The sequence below is a fragment of the Rattus norvegicus genome, chromosome 19 (genome assembly GCF_021556685.1).
Source record: "Rattus norvegicus strain SHRSP/BbbUtx chromosome 19, alternate assembly SHRSP_T2T, whole genome shotgun sequence".
Classification (NCBI taxonomy): domain Eukaryota; kingdom Metazoa; phylum Chordata; class Mammalia; order Rodentia; family Muridae; genus Rattus; species Rattus norvegicus.
Window position 1 is genome coordinate 26,372,345 of NC_141552.1, and position 22,848 is coordinate 26,395,192.

The following is a 22,848-nucleotide window of genomic DNA, read 5'->3' on the forward strand; positions in this document are numbered from 1 at the left end:
CATTACATGAGGTGGTTGGCTGGTTGTGAGTGTAAATTAGAAAGGTGGTAGGAGAGAGCAAAGATGTATCAAATTGGCAAACTTTATCAGATATTTTTAAGCTAACACAGCTGCTCAACCCTACCAGATGATGCTGGGTCTGGACGTTGCTGGTCTTTATCTTTCTTGTTGAAGTCAACCAAATATTTCTGGTTCAGTGCACAATCAAGATGTACCTCCTTGCTCTCCTGCTTCAGTGGGACCAACTTCTTCCTACATGTGTTCTCCATCAGGAGCTGGCTGAGCAGGTTTCTGGAAATACAGTCTGCATAGTAAGATCATGCTGCCCCTTTCTCCCATTCCCACTCCCGAGTGCCACTAACTCCACCAGGACCCAGATACCCATGAAGACTTAATAGAATTCATTTCGATACATATAAGGCTGCTGCACAAACCACAAAGAGTAAATTCCGGGAAGAATAAATTGTTTGTTTGGCCCGAGCACCTATTAGTGTCCACATCTCTCAAAAAGAACATGGATCTACAACTATCCATGAAAGCCCAATGCATGGGGGCAACATCAATTAGTAGTGGGCAAACAGCCTCAAAGGAGGTCAGTAGAACCAAGAGAAGGTCATGCTAACCATGTGGTCCACACACTGAGTTTTGTAAAACCTGGTATGACACCATAGGTCCAGGTCAGCCTAATAACCTTCTGCTGACTTCAATCAGTGCTGTTCTATCTAGAGCCTTCTGAAGATGCCTAGACAATCCTGGGATGAGGAACAGTCTTTTATGGAACTGAAAACTGAGTCTTAATGACCCTGGCACACTGATGTGTAAACAGCACAAGAGATAGAACCAGAGCTGAAGACCGTCCAATCCAGAACAAAGAAAGTCAGAAATGGCCATTCCACAGGTGATAGCATTTCTGACCAGGACTTACCTAGAGAAGGTAATCTCCTTCTGCAGCTTATGGTTGTTCTCATGGATTTCAGTGTTCTCCATCTCTAAGTTGTGCAGAATTCACATGACTGCCTCCTCCATTCTCTCCAGGTCTTCATAATATGGATTTGGCCTGAAGTGTGGCCTGGCACCAAATGATAGAATCCAATGAACATCAGCATTTAGGAATATATGAACTCAGGGTGGGTCCTGTACTACACCAGTCCTGGAAGGACACCTTCTGAATTCTACATATTGGATCTTCTTCAGCTTCAGAAACGTGTTTTTCTGCGTCCAGGACACCAGAATCTCGGCATCCAGATGGAGGCTTCCCTGGCTCCCGTTGTTCAACCAAGAGGAAATCTGCAGTCAAGCCAGTTGAGCTATCAAGAGCCTAGGCCACACCTCTCCATGCTCCCCCACCCAACACACCCAGAAACCTGTGATTTCTTTTCTCCTGTTTTGACAAGAGACCACATATCAACACAAAATTATAATCTGCACAAGGAATACAAATAAACAGACAATCGTGATCACATAGGCAAAGCACTGTGCTGTTGACAGTGGGGCTCCCAGAACAAAGCATTCACATCACCATGAATGTGTTACAGGTAAATACTCAGGCTAAGACATAGACCCCTAGATTCCAGGTGTGGAGGGAAATATAAACATTTAAAAGTTGTGCATATGCATTTGGATGTATGCACATACAGACTCACAGACTGAGACACACCCACAAAAAAAAGAGAAAAGTTAACAGAATCAGAGAAAGAGAAAAACAAATATGGAAACAGAGAGCACTGTGAGAACCAGGATAAATGCATGCACCATTGCTGTCTCAGAGTGCAAGACACACAGACAATAACAAACAGGCCTGAGTCTGAGACCTTCTAGTCAAGCATTGAGATGAACAGTTTGGGAACAGGCCCCTCGGGCTGCTGCCTGGATCTTCCAGCACTGAGTCCCCTGCCTAGCAAGTACAGAGACTCACCATAAACTCACTGCAATTACAATCTTGCAAAGCCACCAGCTGTCAAGGGCTTTGCAAATGCACACTAGACACTCACTCTCCCTGACTTTATCCCCGAATTCTTCATTCAGACCACAAGATCTGCTTTTCAATAAATTGAAGCAGATGAGTCCATTTTCCATCTTGCTCCTCAGGAAGGGTCAAGGTTCTGAATCTCCTCTATATGGGAGGTGAGGTTTAGCACAGGGTGGTTAGGGAGGCACAGCTTTCTAGAACCCAAAACCTTAATAGGATAAGAAGAAGGTGACCTTGCAGACCCAGGAATGAAACAAGAGCATTTGGAGCAATTCATACCTGTTCTTCATGGATCTCTCTGTCAGAAACCTCAGGCGATCTCTCAGGTCATTTCTCTCCTCGGTAATGAGCTGCAGCTCTTTAATCAGCTTCTCCTTTTCCTTCTTGGCCTGATTCTCGCTTAGTTCAGTGCCAGGGGATGATGTTTCTCTCCCAGCGTCTGTAGGTAGAAGAACACAAGTGAACCTGCATGGGGAGAATGCATAGAGTGTACATAGACCACAGTTAGGCCTAAACAGGAGAACAAGCCTGGAACCCAGTGTCACTGCTAGGCGATTGGTCTATGCTTAAGAGGCCTCATCAGTGGATCTCAGTTCTCCCACTACTCTATCGACACCAAGAGATGTAAGCAGCCAGGTGTTCCCTATTCCGGACATCAGATGCTTACATGGACCACGGAGATGGCTTCTCCAGGATTATCATCAGCTGAACAGGGTACAGCTTGGTTTCAGGACCCTCACCCCTGTGGGTTCGAACTCAGATGATAAATTCACCACCCACAAGACTTGAGTGATTGGAGACACTCAGATGTCCTACCCTGATACTCTAGGCCAACAACTTTGGATTAAAAACACATTTCCATGGAGGACATGGTCAACAGACTTATCAGTTCCCCTATTTGAAATACCAAATGCCCGAGAAGTTCCAATAGGTTACAGGATGAATCTTGGTCCACATGTTCCAAATACTTTTGGTATTTTAGAATCATGTTTGTAACACACAACCTCTAATATATAAAGCTAACGATGACCCTGCCAGTTAGAAGAAATCAGAGGAGGTCTAAGAACATAAGGTTATTGCCTGGAGCACAATTCTCCCCCTGTTCCTACTGTCAGATATCCACTGTATTTAAAGAAGCAATGATAGTGAAGTACATTGCTGCCCTGTCTAACACAGAAAAGGAGGACCCTCCATGACTCCTGATGGTGTTATTATACAATGTAACATAACAAATGCACTGTAAAAGTAAAGACCAGAAGTTCACAGAATAGTAGCATTGGCCTTACCATATCCTCCCAGTGGGGATGGGGAAACTAAAGTTCTGAAATCCTGACTTTCAGGAATTGTGATATTCATGGAAATTCAATTCCTTTTCAGATGCTCCAGTTGTTGTGGCCCATTGCTAGAAAGGTCAGCTTAAGCCTGCAGCCCCCCTGGCAGGAAGCTCAAAATACACTGCCCAGAACTTACTCAACATTCCCCAGAAGTGCTGTCTTTGTCCATCATTACTTTGAGACGAAAGGCTAGACTCCTTCACTTTAGTCTCTCCAGAATCGACATTCCCCCTCCGAAAATGCTTGCGAAGACGGGAAAACATGTCTTAGCTTGTAACCGCCAGACTCAGACTGAGAGAAACTAGGGCACTGGTCGTCACTACAACACTGGTGACATCACAGAGGATGCCAGAACTCTCTAGGAGACAATAGAATGTCCAAGAAGGGACAGCTGATGTCATGGGGAGCAGACTTTGCCTCCCTGGTAATGTTCTCCCTGTACTGAGCATAAGCTGAGGTGCCCTTTCCAGGAGACTTTCCTGGGGCAGAGCCACTGAGCATCTCCTGCTTCCAAAGCCAAATTTTCCTCAAGGCTTGATTATAAAAACCTTAGTAATTCTTATGCATCTAAATGAATGTTTCCTTCCATATCTTGCCCCAAAATGTCTCATCCTAACTCAAATTTTCCTCATTCACCAATGTTAGCCATTAAAACTTCCGGAGATTTCACACCAGATTGAATATGCAGTCAAAAGTTCTCCTGTCTCATTATGTACAGGTGCTTTATATCACATCAAGAAGTAGTCTGCATGGTAGGTTACAACATGCGTGTGTGTTAGGGGAACACTCATGAAGTCATGTGCTTAGCAATTGACAATTGCCAGAAAATTCCTTAGTTGAAAGAGTTGAAGTCTTTATGGTGCTAGGAACAGTGTGGAGACCAGTTGGCAGAGGAAAGTGCAATATTGGAGCCACCAATGAAGGGAACCTCATGCTGCTTGTGGGGTTCTCATCTCTGCGCTAATGTCGCCAAAGGAGCACTGCTGACAGGCCTTCTATCAGAAGCTGAGCTTCTATCAAAAAAATAAAATAGTCAAGAGATATAGGGGGTGCAGATAAAGGTGTAGGACGAGGCTATACACATCACTACGTGGATAGAGCAAGGACCCAGCACTTGTGCTCTGGGTCATGGGCTTCCCCACAAACACAAAAGTATCTGTCACAGTAAAAAAATGGATACTGTATTGAGTGCACACACCAACACTGATTGATCAGATCCATACCCCAGATTTTGGGGGCAGATCCATGGCCCCAAATATCTTCCTCTCAACTTATACAGCAAAAAATAAGAAAGAAAGAAAAAAGTCAAAACAAAAAGCTCAAGCTTCTCATATGAGTATTGCAGGAAGTGTGATCTGGTGGTCAGTTCTGATTAGGCCATTTTAGATAGAACAGTGCACAGTGATGCTTAATGTGATGGGTCCTATATAAAGCTTTCTGCAATATTGGAATTTTAACAAGCCTCATCCAGAACATACAGAACAGGAAAGGATGTGATCACCATGTCCTTGCTCTCTATCAGGTTATTTTTCTGTGTCCGTGATTGTCAGGCATAGACAGCAACAATCTGAAATAGCTGGTAGACATGGAACAAAGTGGCTATAACAAAACTATAGTTGTGGGTTACACACCTCAACTGTCAAAGGCTAATGCTGTCCTCACAGTCCCTGGAGGCCACTCTTGTAAGACTGTCTACTGGAAAGTAGAAGCAGGTTTATCTGAGCTCAAAGTGAACCTGGCCAGCTAGGAAGAGGGCAACATGGGATACTTGAGACCCTGTCTAAACCAGCACAGAAACCCACCCTGCATTCAAAGCATCATCCACCAATTCTCGATTATCTACCATTCTCTCCCTACCAGTCTTTCAGACTGGAACTGTAGAAAAGAACTGGAAATGATCTTCCTATTCTGAAGACCTTGATCTCTCTTACCTTAGGTGTACATTAAGAACTCATGCAAATGGGTATGACCATCTGAACATCTTAGTATCACCTACTCAGTATATCTAGCATAATACTGTGCCTATGGCAATCTCAAGTTTCCTTGAGTTTCGCTGACCCAGCAAGAAGTATGAAGTACTGAGGTCAAACCCCAGTGATCCTTTCAAGGGTTTAGAAGCAAGCCATCAGAGAAACTCCACTTCTTTGTCCTTAGATTAAATCAAGCTGATACAATGTGAACCTGGTGGGCTATTTAACCATGCATCTTTCTGCCATCCCCACCTTTCTGAATTCAGTCCATGTGAACCTGCATGGGGAGAATGCATAGAGTGTATGTACATAGACCACAATGAGGCCTAAACAGGACAACAAGCCTGGAATCCAGTGTCACTGCAAGGAATTTGGTCTATGCTTAAGAGACCTCCTCAGTGGGTCTCAGTTCTCCCACTACTCTATAGAGACCAAGAGATGTAAGCAACCAAGTGTTCCCTATGCTTGCTGACACACGCAATAAATGCAGTAAATTTTAATTTTTGTTCAGTTGTTCAGTAACTTACATATTGCTGTGGAAGTGATGGGGTTTAATGATCAGCATTGCATTTAACAATGCATAACCAATCATCCCTCCTAGAATGACTGTATATAGAGAAAGAAAATTTATTAGAATGGTGTATAGGCTGTGGTACAGCTAATTCAACAAGGAATGGAAGGTCCAAATTGCAGTAGTTGCCCCTGTTGAAGCCAATCCCCCTAGCATAGCTGTAGCCATTTTGTTCCATGCCTGCCAGATAGTTCATATTCTTGCTGTACTATGTCTGTCTGTCATGATTGTCTGAAAATAATTTAACTCAGAGCAGGGTCAGGAATGATCACATAACTTGTGTATGTTTTTTTTTATTGGTTATTTTGTTTATTTGCATTTCATATGTTAACCCCCTCTCCAGTTTCCCCTACAATAACCCTGCATTCCACCCCCTTCCCCAGCCTCTTCGAGGGTGCTCCCCCACCCACCCATTCCGGAACCACTGGAAGGAAGTTCTTTATGTTGTGAGGTTTCTTAATCTTAAATTTCATAATTATAAGCTTCATGTAGGACCAATAAAATTAAAGGTCAATATGAGGGCTGCAGTGATGGCTCCATGGTTAAGAGCACTGACTGCTCTTCCGGAGGTCCTGAGTTCAAATCCCAGCAACCACGTGGTGGCTCACAACCATCTGTAATGAGACCTGATGCCCCCTTCTGGTGTGTCTGCAGACAGCTACAGTGTACTTATATATAAATAAATAAATCTTTAAACAGATAAAAAGTCAGTATGAACCTTTGTTGTCTAAAATGGCTTGAGTCAGGGCTGACAACCAGACAGCCCTTCCAGCACCTGCCTATGACCTCACAGTTTTAGTCTTTATAAACTGACATAGAAAAATGTCCAGGGTCGTAGCCTGACAAATTCTCAGCTATGTCTCTGATGATCAGTCTTAGGGTGGGCATTCAATAAACCATCCCTGTCTAAGTGAGGTCAGAGTTTGTGTGGTTTATGGGGCAACCCCTGGACTCCAACGGTTTTGTCCATAAGGCTGGATATTTAAGCTGGTCTTCAGTACATGCAGTAATCCTGAAGAAGTAGGCGAATTAATAAAGCAAACTTCCTTCTTCCATGTCCTTGATATGAGCCAGCAGAAGGTGTGGTCTAAACAACAACCAATGGATTGGGTAAAGATCTTTACCAATCCTACAACAGATAGAGGGCTTATATCCAAAATATACAAAGAACTCAAGAAGTTAGACCTCACGGAGACAAATAACACTATTTAAAAAATGGGGCTCAGAGCTAAACAAAGAATTCACAGCTGAGGAATGCCGAATGGCTGAGAAACACCGAAAGAAATGTTCAACATCTTTAGTCACAAGGGAAATGCAAATCAAAACAACCCTGAGATTTCACCTCACACCAGTCAGAATGGCTAAGATCAAAAACTAAGGTGACAGCAAATGCTGGCAAGGATGTGGAGAAAGAGGAACACTCCTCCATTGTTGGTGGGATTGCAGACTGGTACAACCATTCTGGAAATCAGTCTGGAGATTCCTCAGAAAATTGGACATTGAACTACCTGAGGATCCAGCTATACCTCTCTTGGGCATATAACCAAAAGATGCCCCAACATATAACAAAGACACATGCTCCACTATGTTCATAGCAGCCTTATTTATAATAGCTAGAAGCTGGAAAGAACCCAGATGCCCTTCAACAGAGGAATGGATACAGAAAATGTGGTACATCTACACAATGGAATATTACTCAGCTATCAAAAACAATGACTTTATGAAATTCATAGGCAAATGGATGGAACTGGAAAATATCATCCTGAGTGAGGTAACCCAATCACAGAAAAGCACACATGGTATGCACTCATTGATAAGTGGATATTAGCACAAATGCTTGAATTACCCCAGATGCACAGAACACATGAAAATCAAGAAGGATGACCAAAATGGAATGCTTTACTCCTTCTTTAAAAGGGGAACAAGAATACCCTTGGCAGGGAATAGGGAGGCAAAGTTTAGAACAGAGGCAGAAGGAACACCCATTCAGAGCCTGCCCCACATGTGGCCCATACCTATACAGATATTAGATAAGATGGATGAAGCAAAGAAGTGCAAGCCGACAGGAACTGGATGTAGATCTCTCCTGAGAGACACAGCCAGAATACGGCAAATATGTAGCTGAATGCCATCATTAAACCACTGATCTGTGAACCGGGCCCCCGTTGAAGTAATCAGAGAAAGGACTGGAAGAGCTTGAAGGGGGTTAAGACCCCATATGAACAACAATTCCAACCAACCAGAGCTTCCAGGGACTAAGCCACTACCCAAAGACTATACATGGACTGACCCTGGACTCCAAGTTCATACGTACCAATGAATAGCCTAGTAAGAGCACCAGTGGAAGGGGAAACCCTTGGTCCTGCCAAGACTGAACCCCCAGTGAACATGATTGTTGGGGGGAGGGCGCTAATGGGGGAAGGATGGGGAGGGGAACACACAAATAGAAGGGGAGGGGAAAGGGTTGAGGGATGTTGGCCTGGAAATCGGGAAGGGGAATAACAATCGAAATGTAAATAAGAAATACTCAAGTTAATAAAGATGAAAAAAATAAAAAGAAAAAAGAAGGTGTGGTCCACATTAGAGGTGGGCCTTTCCATCTCAAAAGATCTGAATTAAAGATTTATCTTCTGATCTCCAAGATTTGGATTACAAGTAGGTCTTCTTGCTTCAGAAAATTTAATTAAGAAAAAAAATACAATGGTGCTTATGCCTTTAGCCTTAGCATCCAGGAGGTAGAGGCAGGTGGATCTCTGAGTTCAAGGCCAGCCTGGTCTACAAAATGAATTCCAGGACAGCCAGAGCTACACAGGGAAACCCTGTCTCAAAAAAAAAACAAAGAAGAGGAGGAGGACCAAGAGGAGGGGGTTGAAGAGAGGAAAACAGAAAGAAGGAAGGAGAGAGAGTAAGAGAGAGAGAGACAGAGAGAGAGAGAGAGAGAGAGAGAGAGAGAGAGAGAGAGAGATCTCCCCCTCACAGGGCATCAAGCCATTTGGCATTAGTTAATTCCAGGTACACTCAAGTTGACAGCCAAGAACAGCAATCACATTACCCGTGGTTGTGATCTCACCCTGGTAGGCTCCTGAGTAGGAGGCTGAAGCAGGAGAATTGCCATAAGTCTGATGCCAGCATGAACTACACACATGTTCCAAGCCAAGCCAATCTTGGCTACAATTTGAGATTCTGTCTGAAAAATATGAAAGAGAAAGAAAACATAAATTCCTAGAGCAGTGTTTCTCAACCTTCCTATGGCCTCAACCCTTTAAAACAGTTCCTCATGCTGTGGTGACCCCAACTACAAAATTATTTTGTCGCTACTTCACAACTGTAAATTTGCTACTGTAATGAATCTTTATTGTAGTGTAAACTATCTGATAGGAGACCCTGTGTGGGTCACGACCCCCAGGCTGAGGGCCTTTGCCCTAGAGGTGGTCTTGACCTAGTTCATATAGTTCATATTATAATGGGCTCTCTCAGTGTTTGAAGGTCAAGTATATTCACTTGTAACATCAAAACTTAAAAATTCAGTTGACCTGCTGGCTGGTATGGTCTGACATCCCCCAGAATGCCTTTGCCATTTTGTTCCATGTCTGCCAGCCATTTCATATTGTTGCTGTAACACGCCTGCCATCACTGACGAGGAGAAGGGACTTGGCTCAAGGACATGCTGACCACACACCTTGCTTTGTTCTGAATGTTCTGTATGCGGTTTGCTAATCTTGAGAAATTCTACACCTGAAGGAGTGGTTCCCTGAAGTGGACACAGGTGAAAGGCTAAGGCAGATGTGTGAAGGAACGTTTCACTGAAGGAGACACAGGTAAAAGGATGTTCTGCTAAAGGACGCATGTGAAGGGACACGTGATGAAGGGTTCTGCACTAAGGACACACATGCATTGGTCTGCCTTGCATTCTGTAATTGAGCTGCATTTGTTGGGACTTCATAGAACCACAGCAAAAACCCTTCTGGTGGGCTGCGTAGTTTCTCACTGTTTCCTTGGACTCGGGCTGATGGGCAGAGTGATGTCAGCTGAGACAGACACATGTGCTGACACAGGACACACGCTAAGGCCAGGCCCATGGAGGACACGGATATTGAGAGGGAGTTTGGATGGAGTTATGCTTGCGTAGCTTATTGGTCTGGGGTCTCTGCTGATCTCTGCTCGCCTGAGAGCTGCTCTTACTACTGTGTAGCATCTTGGCTGCTCTTTGTTCCCCTTGGACAGCCCTCAGGACCAGGCACTCCTCTCCCTTAACCATGGCTGCTGTCCTCTTCCTCTCTCCTCTCCATCACACATGTTCTTCCTTTATTCTCTGGCAGCTTCTTCTTCCTTCTTCCCTCCTCATGATCCTCTCTAGCAAAGCCCTCAAAGCTCACCTCCCCCATCTCTCTGCTGTGCTGCTGTTGGCTGTTGGCTTCTTTATAATCACAGTTAACTGGGAGCAGGGTCAGTTATTTGGGGTTAACCAGTCTTGAGTTCTACAAATTAGCATTAAAATACAAGCAGCATTAGGCCAATACACTACAGGGATTTTTGTTTGTTTGTTTGGTTGGTTTGGTTTAATTTTTATTTACCTTTTTACTTGTTATTTTGTTTTTGGCTATTTATTATTAATCGGTTATTTTATTTATTTACATTTCAAATATTTTCCTACTTTCCACACTCCCCTCATCATACCTTACATTCCATTTCTGCTCAGCTTTGCCTATGTGACAGTGCTCCTGCACCCACACATATCCATCCCCACCTCACTCCTCTAGGATCTGTGTTTGGTGGGGCAATAGGCCTCACCTTTAACCATAGAGCATCCTTGCATACACTTTGGCTGGCAGTTTGGCCCCTAGGAGCTTGGGGATTAGGGAAAGACGATCTGATCAGATATTAAAGCCAATGATTGCTGCATTTTCTTCTTTTTCTGGTTGTAGGTGAAATTATGTTTGTGTGCTTCTCTTTTTTGAAATTATTGAGAGATGATTAATTTCTTGGTTTTTCTTGGTTATAGTTTAGCTCATTGTCTTGGAGTTTTCCTCCTATTATCCTCTGTTGTGCTTTCTTAGAGAAAAGTATTGTTTATATTTGGTTTTGTAGGGTTGGGTATTTAGCTGAGTGGTAGAACGCTTGCCTGGCAAGCTCAAGGCCCTTGGCTCGGTCCTCCGCTCCGGAAAAAAAATTATTCATTAAATTTGGTTTTGACAAGAAATATCTTGGTTTCTCCATTTATGGTGGTTGAGGATTATGCTGGATATAGGAGCCTGCGTCTGCATTACATCTGCCCAAGATTTTCTGACCTTTAGAGTCTCTGTTGTGAAGTCTGGTGTAATTCAGATACGTCTGAATTTTTTTGTTACTGGATATTTATACTGAAAGAACCCCAAATTTGGAGAGACTCTCGCTCCAGTCTCGGGATGGTGTGCCCCAGGAAACACGCATAGCGGATCTTGATGTAACAACAAGAGGTAGCTTTATTAAAGAGATCTCGGGCCGACATGTATCTCATGGAGCCGTCCTTGAGCCTCTAAAGGCAGGGGTTTATATAGGGAAAGCCAGGGGATTTCGCGTGGTTACACATGATTGGCTGATTCAAATGGTGCACAGTTACTTTTGTCGCGGAGTTACATCAGCAGAGAATACGTGTAATCTAGCATCTCAGCAATGTGTGTAGGGTGACTCATCTCACTCAGCAGGGGGATGACTAATCCTCAGGGAGTGAAGGAAGGGGAAAGGGTGGCTTCAGATGGCCAGTGTCCTTGGGGGCTGATAGCCGGGTCAGTGAACCCTATCTCAAAATCTCTTAGGCATGTCAGGACTTTGTTTGTGACTGACTTTTTGAAATTTAACTCTTCAATACCTTACACCTATTAATGTTCTTTCTTTGATCTGTGCATTTAGTGTTTTAATTATTGTGTGAATGCAGGAATTCTTTCTGGTATAATTAATTTGATGTTCTGTAAGCTTGTTGTACCTTTATGGTCTTTTCTTTCTTTACCTTATGGAAGTTTTCTGCTATGATTTGTTGAAGGTGTTTACTGGACCTATGAACTAGACATCTTAATTCTCTTCTCTATCTATTATCCTTAGGTTTCGACATTTAATTGTGTCCTGAAATTCATTGATGTTTGGATTCAATGAACCATACATGTTTATCTGAGATGGGTGTGTTGTGCTTTGTGGGTGACCTCCTTTACCCCAACTGTTCTATTTAGTAGCACGTTGGATAATGAGACATGGTCAGCAATGGTGACCTCTTCCCATAAACTATATGAAAATAGGGAGGGGAATTGATGTGTGTCAAGTATCAGTAGTCTCCTGGGTGGTTTTGGTTCCCGGTTGGCCACATGCAACAGTTTCAAAAGCCCAGGTTTGATGTTCCTTGGGATTCCCATGATGATGTACTCAGACAGGACAGAAAAAAGACCAGAATACACATGAGAGAACTTGATTTCTATAATAGAGAGAACATTACTAAGTTATGTTACAAAATATTAGATCACACGGTGATCTCTATGAATGTATTATTTAGTGAAAAACTAGTGTGTGGTATAGCATTGCCATGGCACAGACATTTAAAGAAAAAGTTGTTTGTTTACTGCAAACATGGACTTTATTACCATATGACTCACCTACTACACACCTTCATTGCAAAGGTAAAACGTGCACTTAGGTCCAGAGGAGATCAAGGCATATCTTGAAAGGAAATGAAGATGACTAATGCAATGGAAAGTCTTTGAATTGAAGGATTTTTAAGAAAGTGTGCAGAGGGAACAGGAATGCTCTTCTTCTGAGAGGTCAGTGAATTAGGAAGGACAGTTGGGAGCTTTACTTGACTTCAGCATCTGATTCCTGAGACTTCATTGGTAAACTTAATGTCTGGAATTTTGTGTTGTAAAACAACACATTGGCTCTGCAGCTTTTGGGAAGGCCCATGGACAGAGAGATCACACCCGCTGGGAACCATTTGTGTGGCCATCACATTTTGGAAAGACAATTGAGAAGTCCTCAAGGAGAAAATAATGAAAAACTAAATGTCTTCACAGGAATTACCTCAATTCTGATTATGATTTTTTCATATTAGTAATTTATACTTGATTCTTTTTTTTTTTTAATTTTAAACAAGAGCCTTCGGGTTTAATCTGAGGTGGTCGTAGAGTCACAAAATGCTTACAATACCTGTATGGCACCGGTGTTGTCTCCGTCTCCGTCCTGCAGATAGGAGAGACACCACGAAGTTCTTCTCAAAGTAGTTTATTCAGGAACCTTTCTTTCTGCATGCAAGCAGCAATCTTCTACCCCCAAGGACACTCCCTACTAAAAAAACAGTAACCACGCCCCATCAGTCCAGTCTACATAGTCTCAGTTCATAGGTCCACGCCAAATGGCCTGATCTTGTGTCATGGTGCACCTGCGCAGCTCTCACGATGGGCGTGGCTTACTTTTGGTTGTATGAGGAAGTCAGGTGCTAGTCATAAGACTTGGCAGCTGTCCCGGGCACCATCTTGGGATTGCCGCCACACCCGCTCCCCACAACCCGGCATCTAACACTATGGGGCTAGAGATTCTTCTTTTAAATGCATCACCTCGGACAGCTTCCATTTAACCAGCAGGGTCCATGCCAGGCAGACACTGAGCAGGTTGTATGTTCTGTTAATCTCCACAACAACCCAATTCAGCAGAAACACCTCGATTTTACAGGTGAAGAAACCACAGCTCAAAGCAAATGAGTGTCAGGGTCCCCTCAGTCTCACTGACTGTCACTTAGACCCACATCCTGCTCTGTACAGGGAAGCCATGGGCCTGATGTGGCTGTGCAAGCTGATTCTGCTGAGATGATCAATGCTATTCTTGACCCTGGAAGAATTTAAGACAAGGTGACCCACAGACTCCTGGGGTAGATTCTGCCTCTGGGTTCTAGGGTGTGACACGGTATTCCTTGCATGGGTCTCTACTCATCTGAGGAGTCTGCTCCCATGTGTCAGCTTCTATGGCAGTGGCTCAAATCACTCCTAATGATGAAACGCTTTAATACAGCACTTCATGCTGTGGTCACCCCCACCATAAAAGTATTTCATTACGACTTTGTAACTAATATTGCTGTTCTTGTAAGTCATAATATGCAACATATCTGATAGGGAAAGTATCAGAAAAAAAGGGGCTGGGAAGGGGTCGTGACCCACAGGTTGAGAAACATTGCTCTGTGAAATACTTTTAAAGTAAGGCCTTCTTCTCAGGAGAACCCGGAACAGTTGTTAGAGCAGAGATGCCCTGAACTAGTTACATGATTTAGCAGTCCTTAATGACAACAGAGATTCCCGGCTAAAGGCACAATCTGAAATCACTGTCCCCAGGACATTTCTTGCCTCAGGTTTTCCCCATAACAATGTGAGTCTGCTTGAACATGTCTGTCCAGGAAGCCAGTCCCTGTAGACTGTTATACAGACAGAATGCTAAAGTCAAGAATGGTTTCCCTCTGACGGCCCATAGTCACTTCTCTAGAAGTAAGTTCAAGTCCCCTGTGTGTAAAGTCACATAGTGTGTGAGACTTGAAATATCATCCGTTTGAGTTGACAAAAAACAATTCTCACTGGAACTGGAAAATATCATCCTGAGTGAGGTAACCCAATCACAGAAAGACATACATGGTATGCACTCACTGATAAGTGGCTATTAGCCCAAATGCTTGAATTACCCTAGATGCCTAGAACAAATGAAACTCAAGACGGATGATCAAAATGTGAATGCTTCACTCCTTCTCTAAAAGGGGAACAAGAATACCCTTGGCAGGGAAGAGAGAGGCAAAGATTAAAACAGAGACTGAAGGAACACCCATTCAGAGCCTGCCCCACATGTAGCCCATACATATACAGCCACCCAATTAGACAAGATGGATGAAGCAAAGAAGTGCAGACTGACAGGAGCCGGATGTAGATCGCTCCTGAGAGACACAGCCAGAATACAACAAATATAGAGGCGAATGCCAGCAGCAAACCACTGAACTGAGAATAGGACCCCCGTTGAAGGAATCAGAGAAAGAACTGGAAGAGCTTGAAGGGGCTCGAGACCCCATATGTACAACAACGCCAAGCAACCAGAGCTTCCAGGGACTAAGCCACTACCTAAAGACTATACATGGACTGACCCTGGACTCTGACCTCATAGGTAGCAATGAATATCCTAGTAAGAGCACCAGTGGAAGGGGAAGCCCTGGGTCCTGCTAAGACTGAACCCACAGTGAACTAGACTGTTGGGGGGAGGGTGGCAATGGGGGGAGGGTTGGGAGGGGAACACCCATAAGGAAGGGGAGGGGGGAGGGGATGTTTGCCCGGAAACCAAAGAATTATTATTAAGTATTAAATAAATTTAAAAAAAATTCTCACTTCAGATTGACAGCTGACCAACAATTATTTTCAGGAGAACACAGAGGGTGGCCAGGCCTGCAGAGTCAGATCCCCTACCTGCCTGGGACAATCCCACCCACAGTAGACTTCTGCTTCTCCTAAAAGTGTTATCAGAAAATGTGACCTTAAGGTTCTGAAGTACACAATATGCACAAACCCTAAAGTTGTTAGATGGCCGATATGGGGCTTTTCTCTGCTTTAAGATCATTCTGGCCTCTCCTCTCCCCTGGACTGCATTCTGTTCTCTCTGGTCCGTTGATCTTTAAGTACCTGGGTTCACCTCAAGGCCTGGGTGGGGAGGAGGACCTTTTCTTGTAGGAATGAGCATGGATCAAGAATGTATCCCCACTGTGACTGGGCAACAAAGTACCAGAAAATCTTCTCCAATCACAGAACTGGGTCATGTGGGAGCCACCACTGTTTCAAAGGGAGAGCTGGTTGCTTTCTCCTGGAAGAAGCACTTGGGGGTTGACTGTCACTTCTGGACTTTCTGTTCTAAGGTCACTTCTCAGAAGGGGCACTTTGCTCTAAGTCCTTTGGGGGACTCACCCAGCACTGGGGCTGGAGGATCCTATGGTGTTGCAGCTCTGAGCTGGGAGGGGGAGCTCGCACACTGACTTGAAGAAGCCTGTTTTCACAGCTGATCTAAGTCTGAGGAACAGGTGCTTTTAAAGAAGCATGTGAAAGCATCTCCTGCAGGAGAGCCCAGTCTGCAGGGAAAGTCACACAGGACATCGAAAAGTGGATTCCCACCTTCCACAGGGTGGGTGAACCAGGGAGGGCACTGGATGGTCAGAGAGTTTGAGAAAAGCCTGAATTTTCTGAAAGACTTCCAGCACTTTACATCCCACCACTATCCCAGGCTCACATGTGAGGCTCAGCAAAGAACGCCACCTGCTGGGGTCCCTGAAACTAAACTTGGAGTGGAGAACTGTGGAATACACCTCTGGGTAGGGGGAGATGCAGGAGTCCAGGGCCAGGCCTGGGGTCTGTCCCTTTGGGTCTCCTTGCTTCCCAGAGGCTCTGAGTGCAGGGCCAGGGAGCCCAAATCTCAAATTCTTTGGCCTAAGTAGTGAGAGTCAACAGGGCAGGGCAAGGCAGGGCAGGGATGGGCAAAGGAGGGCCAGGCACAGGAAAGCCAAGCCCAGCCAGCCAGTGGATAGGCTCTGGGCATGAGGGACTGGGGACAGCAGGACCGACCCTCACTCTCCAGGCTGGGCATGGCACCCCAGCAGGGATGTGGAGAGTCCTGGAACCGACAGCCCCTTGTCTTCTGGCTGCATCTGACAGTGCATGGAGTGCTAGAAGTCAGAGAGGCTCCTGGGATCCCCCGACTTCCTAATCACATTGTGCTCACTAGAACACTATTAATCTTCTACAAAATTACAGAGCAGGCTGTATGAAGACTCTCAGCTGACAATGGGGACATAAATTATGAGTATGTGTAGCAAGACCCAGGCCTCTTCCAGGTTCTTAGATATTAACTGAGAACCTCAAATACAGTAGTAATGTGATAGTGTGGTGTGAATCTAGTTACTTTCTCTATTTTGATATAGATGACTCTTTTTGTGTCATGGTCAGCGTATAATGACTAGAAGACCTAAGCTTCAGAATGACCAAAGACTACATTGCTTCTCTAGCAGCTGAGATTTTAAAAGTCCTGGTGTGACAGCAACTGTTGGTGGACATTCTGGATTATTCCTTCTGTACTTTAACTCTCTGTGTCACTTCCACCATCAGTAAGTTAGTTCAATTCCATAAATTGGAAATCCATCACCTGGAAGAAATACTCTATTTTTTAAAGATTTATTTATTTATTTATTTATTTATTTATTTATTTATTTATTTATTATATACAAGTACACCGTGACTGTCTTCAGACACACCAGAAGAGGGCATCATATCTCATTACAGATGGTTGTGAGCCACCATGTGGTTGCTGGGATTTGAACTCAGGAACTCTGGAAGAGCTGTCAGTACTCTTAACCACTAAGCCATCTCTTTAGCCCAAGAAATACTTTCTGAATATGATCTGAGATTGGCCATGGAAAAAGGGTAGCTTGAACTGTCCCACCTAGGTTCTGGGCCTGCACAGGCCTGCTCTCCAAAAGAAACCTGTGTTCACAGCTGTTGGCTGGCTAAGAAAGATTTCACGAGACGTGATACACAGCCCTCGGACTTCTGCTTCAGTCATCTGCACAATTTTTCCCGGACGATATCCTCATACGTCCAGCAGGCGGGTGATGAAGCTGTCTGCTCTCAGCTCCCCTTCAGCCATCTTGTGGGCACCAGACTCTCCTCCCTGCAACAGGAACAAGGGCTTCTCCATGGTGGCTGCAGCAGCAGCTTGACATTCTCACCTAGGAGGCCCTATGCCTTTCTACCCCAGTTCCAACTCACCTCAGGCCCGGGCCTTCCCCCCATCCACTTCCCACGGAGCAGGGAGAGCAGCACCCACTAGAAATAAAAGGGAAGCCCTTGGTCCTGCCAAGACTGAACCCCCAGTGAAAGGGATTGTTGGGGGGAGGGTGGTAATGGGAGGAGGATTGAGGAGGGGAACACCCATAGAGAAGGGGAGGGGGGTTAGGGGGATGTTTGCCTGGAAACCCAGAAAGGTAATAACAATTGAAATGTAAATAAGAAATACCCAATTTAATAAAGATGGAGAAAAAAATAGAAAGAAAAGGCACACATTCAAAACAGAAGAATATGTACCCTAATTTTAAACCACAGCTCTGTCAATTAACTATATCTTTAAGGAAGCTCAGAAAAGCAGGCCAAACAATTAATATTTTCTCGGTTTAAGTATTTGTAATGTTGCATAAATAATAATGTCCGTTTCTTGCTATTGTGGAGGGAATAAAATAGATAATATGTAATCACGGAAATTTTGAAGTACCATCCATGTTTCTGTTCATTAAATCAATCTTCCTCATTTCATTGATCAAATATGTATGTTTTCTGTTTCATAGTTATATGTATAATAAAACTAGTATAAAAACCTTCAGAATTATGAATGCTTTCACTTTTAACAAATTAAATTAGCTATTCGTTGTATTTCAGCTGAACATTTAAATGTTCTTCATATGTCCCAATGCTAGTTTATTAGGTACCTATAAACTTTAAACTCTTTGCCTGAGAGCATGAGTACTATTTAATTACATAGTAACTACACTCAGGCTGTCTTTTTATTAGAACCAATTATATCAGACTGTAAGAAAAATTACTTTTGTTTTAAAGTTTGTGTGTGTATGAGTGTGAGTGTGAGTATGAGTATGAGTGTGTGTGTGAATGTGTGTGTGTATGAGTGTGTGTGTGTGAGTGTATGTGTGTGTCTGTGTGTATGTGAGTGTGAGTGTGAATGTGAGTGTGTATGTGTGTGAGTGTGTGTGTGTGAATGTGTGTGTGTGAGTGTGTGTGTGTGTGTCTGTGTGTGTGTGTGTGTGTGAGTGTGTGTGTGTGTGTGTGTGCAGCACATGACCAAACAACTTTCAGGAGCCATTTCTCTCCTTCTGTCATTTGGGTCCCAGGATGTAACCCAGATGTTTGACTTTGGCAATAAATAATATTACCCACTAAATAAATAAATAAACAAACAAAAAACAAGCCACAAATCAACTTTAAAAGTAAAGGCCAGAAGTTCACAGAAGAGTAGCATTGGCCTTACCATATCCTTTCTTTGGGGATGGGAAAATTAATGTTCTGAAATCCATAACTTTCAGGAATTGTGATATTCATGGAATTTCAATTCCTTTGCAGATGCTCCAGTTGTTGTGGCCAATTGCTAGAAAGGTCAGCTTAAGCTTGCAGGACCCCCACTATCCCTCCCCCCCCCCGCCTCCACAGAAAGCTCAAAAGACACTGCCCAGAACTTACTCCACATTTCCCAGAACCACTTTCTTTGTCCATCATTTCTTTGAGACGAAAGGTCAGACTCCTTCACCCTAGTCTCTCCACAATCGACATCCCCCCTCCCAAAACACTTCTAAGACTGGAAAACATGTCTTAGGGTGTATCTGCCAGACTCGGACTGAGAGAAACTAGGGCACTGGTTGTCACTACAACATTGGTGACATAGCAGAGGACGCCAAGAACTCTCTAGGAGACAATAGAATGTCAAAGAAGGGACAGCAGATGTCATGGGGAGCAGACTTTGCCTCCTGCTAATGTTCTCCCTGTACTGAGCATAAGCAGAGGTGCCCTTTCCAGGAGACTTTCCCGGGGCAGTGCCACTGAGCACCTCCTGCTTCCAAAGCCAAATTTTCCTCAAGGCTTGATTATAAAAACCTTAGTAATTCCTATGCATCTAAATGAATGTTTCCTTCCAAATCCTGCCCAAAAATGTCTCATCCTAACTCAAATTATCCTCCTTCACCAATATTAGCCATTAAAAATTCCTGAGAAATAATACCAGTTTGAATATGCAGTCAAAATGTTCTCCTGTCTTATTATGTACAGGTGCTTGAAATCACATCAAGAAATAGCCTGCATGGAAGGTTGCAACATGGGTGTGTGTTAGGGGAACACTCATGAAGCCTTGTGCTTAGCATTCAACGGTTGCCACAAAATTCCTTATGAGGAAGACTTGAAATCATTATGGTGCTAGAAACAGTGTGGAGGCCAGTTGGCATAGGAAAGTGAAACATTAGAGCCACCAGTGAAGACTCCTGTTGGGCCCTACCATGGTGTTTCCCTCCCCCCTCGCTGAGCCTTTCAGCCTGCTATAGCAAGAAATTGTTTACACCTTTGACAGCTGCTCTTAGCCCCTGATTTGGGGCTGGGATTTTCCATGGCACCCTTCCTCCCCACTGAGCTTTCCTGCTTCTTGTTTTTAAGAAGCTGTTTATGCCCCTGATTGGGCTGGAACTTTCACCACACAGACTTGTCCTATTTTCCTGGTTGGGGATTTTCACCTGCCTTGTTGTTTTTCCACAGCTTTTGCCTCTGGTATATAAGGAGATCTCAGTAAAGCCTTGGTGGCACTCGCTAAAAAGGGGTGACCCGTGTACGTGTTTTCTTTCAACCCCACAAACCTACACCGATATTCACACACTGTCGGCGCAGACACTGACAATAGGTATCACAATAGAAACTAGTAACTAGATTTAACCAAACTATCACATTAATGCTGTATTTCATGGTATTTTTTTTTGCTCTCCTAGAACCTGGAAGAGGCTTGGGGTTTTCTAATCCTACTCATAATTTATTATCCTTCCCAACACTATGGGCTTTGTTCTGTTAATGCTAACAGCGGCATCCAATACCTAGGATATTTTCTACTGACATGTGTGACATGAGACAAAACAGTCCCTGTCATCCCTCACCTGAATAAACATCCTTAGAGGACAGTGTAGTGGGAGGGTCCTTCTTTCCTCTCCAAGATCGAGAAACATTTCCAGTCTTCAGACAAGTGTGTCAGCCATTGTCCAGTGACTGTCTTGAGATGTCCACATTGTCAGCTGAGTATCGTCATCCAGCCTGCCCTGTAATTGTTGTAGACGACTAATAGGGTTCCAGCCCTAGGATTTAATTCAGTGCTACAGTACTTGCCAAACACACTCAAAGCCCTAGCTACCACCCTAGTCCTGTGTGCTCTAGAGAAAGAAAATAAAGAACCACATTGTCTATCAAGTTTCTCCTCCAATAGAAGGAGAATCTGCATCGGGTCTTTTAAGTAACTCTAAGCCCCAGCTTCCCCACAGCTCCCTCCATCGATTCCATTATTGGTGCATTTTCAGTAACGCTCACTTTATTTTTGGTGTGCAAAGAATATGCACCATGTCAGTAAAGTGTGTGTTTGTGTGTGTGTGTGTGTGTGTGTATGTGTGTTCATCCATGAACTCACTATAAATTATTATCAAATGACCCAGAAGACCGTGGAGAAACCTGTCGATGTGCCTGCAGAATTATGTTACTACCGTTCCATGGCACCTTGCAGGGAACACTGAAATAGTGGGCCGCTTTTATAGAGCCTAAAACCAGGCTATGCATGGTTTTCGGTGAGATTGTGATGTGCAACACCACAACAGAGATCAGCAGAAGCTTCATTTATTCCATGCTGCTGTTACCAAGTGAGGCAAAGCCTCATCCCATAGAGAGTCTGGTAGGATCTGATGAAGGGCAATAAACTCAGGGTTGAAATCAAGCCTTTAGAAACAAAGAGAAGAATACAAAGTCAAGGAAAGCAAGAGCTGTCTTTTCTTCCTCTTTTTTTTTTTTTTGAGATGATCCACAAGAGAGACAACCCCTTCCTCAAACTAACAATGCACAAGAGAGACAATACATGAATTAAAAATCAGAAATGAAATGAGGGACATAACAACAGACACGGAGCAAATTCCAAAATCATTAGTTCTTACTCCCGAGGACTTTACGCCAGAAAACAGAAATATTTATTTGATATTGTTGATTTTCTAGACAGATAACAATTACCAAAGTTAAATCCAGATCTGGGAAGATATCTGAAAAATACCCCTAAGAAAATAGATACACTCATTAAAGGTTGCCTATATTATATATTATATTGCTTTCTTTTTGCATGATTAAACCCCTTCCAGGACATTTAGCTGTGTTATAGACAGTGTTACTTTTAAAACAAAAGAACAAAGAAAGAAATTGTGGAGTCATTGAGATACACTTCCCAGACAGGATCAAAGAAAGACTGCTGAGAGATGCAAGCAGGGACTGGAATGCTGCCCTTGAGAAGGAAATGTTTTTCTCACTTTACCTCACACTATGTTGAACTATGTCCTATTTTGTGGAAGCGGCTCTCATGCTCTCTGGGTTATGACAAGGATATTGTGATACTAGGAAGAGGGGTGATTTGCTATACAGATATTTTAAGAAGAAGGCTTTGCTTAGTCTTACTTCTTTGCCTAGTCTTGCCTCGGTTGTTCCTGGTATCATGGGAATAACGATCTTATTATATCTTGCCAAAAGGGAAAGTGAGGTAATTCATATTCATGCCTATATAAGGGTTAATAAACTTGCAGCTGCATGCAGTTGCATCTGCCTTTGCTCTGCATCCCCTGTGTCCTGGTTATTTGTGACCGTACCTGGGCCGCCAACGCACTAGATGTTGACAAGCATCACCCTTCTCACTGTCAGGTTTATTATCTTTCTTTTTTGAAATCTATGATGTGGAGGCGTATTACAGCAACAATAAGAAATAGCAGACTGGCATGTATGAAAATTGCTGTGTTTAAGCTAGGTGTGGAGACAAGTCCTCAAAACAAGCTGTTAAAATGGGAAACAAATAATGTGTTTGTTGCTGGAACTGAGTTGCATCAGCTGTGTTGCTCTGCCTGCTCAGTGTCCATTCATCCTCACTCTGTTTCTACAGAGGAACTCAAGGTTTGCCCCAGCTGCCTGTGAGCTGTGATATGGGCAGAGAAAGGCCAGGACACAGTGGTGATTTCCCACTCCTCAGTTATGCTGAATTTTCCACTACTGTACTTGTATACACAAGTACAGTGTGGTCAGTTATTATAGATATTTGTCATTTCTTACAGAGGGCAACTATGATTGACTACACCCAATTCTATAAAAAACAAAACTCAGGAAACCTGGCCCTTGGCAGCAATGAATCAAGAAATATCTAGGATGGTGGGGC

The 22,848-nt window shown here is 43.6% G+C and overlaps 2 protein-coding genes and 1 long non-coding RNA gene across 5 annotated transcripts in view; 1 reads left to right on the plus strand and 2 right to left on the minus strand.

Annotated features, from left to right (window-relative positions):
• Positions 1-3,977, plus strand: part of LOC147999271 (uncharacterized) — a 28,242-nt gene extending 24,265 nt beyond the window's left edge. The window contains exons 5-6 of one of the 3 annotated variants that reach the window (XR_015643922.1): positions 128-934; positions 1,036-1,467. This is a non-coding gene — a long non-coding RNA (uncharacterized LOC147999271). Of the gene's footprint in view, positions 1-127; positions 935-1,035; positions 2,068-3,346 lie in introns of those variants that run through there. The other 2 variants (XR_015643924.1, XR_015643923.1) reach the window with 2 other exon arrangements.
• Positions 1-22,848, minus strand: part of LOC134483470 (uncharacterized) — a 192,172-nt gene that overhangs the window by 66,323 nt on the left and 103,001 nt on the right. The gene's annotated exons all lie outside the window — the stretch shown is intronic.
• On the minus strand, positions 926-3,606 carry LOC147999273 (uncharacterized). The gene is made up of 2 exons (XM_087596510.1): positions 3,440-3,606; positions 926-2,408 (listed from the first exon to the last, which is right to left on the minus strand). Exons 1-2 carry the CDS (start codon positions 3,564-3,566, stop codon positions 2,179-2,181), a joined length of 357 nt encoding a protein of 118 aa, XP_087452636.1. The 5' UTR covers positions 3,567-3,606; the 3' UTR covers positions 926-2,178.

Bases quoted from the DNA above. Each gene is read 5' to 3' on its own strand.
- LOC147999273 (XM_087596510.1), bottom strand. From the start codon at position 3,566: ATGTTTTCCCGTCTTCGCAAGCATTTTCGGAGGGGGAATGTCGATTCT. The intron at 2,409-3,439 runs GTAAGTTCTGGG...TTCTACCTACAG, and splicing joins GCACTTCTGGGGAATGTTGA to ACGCTGGGAGAGAAACATCA.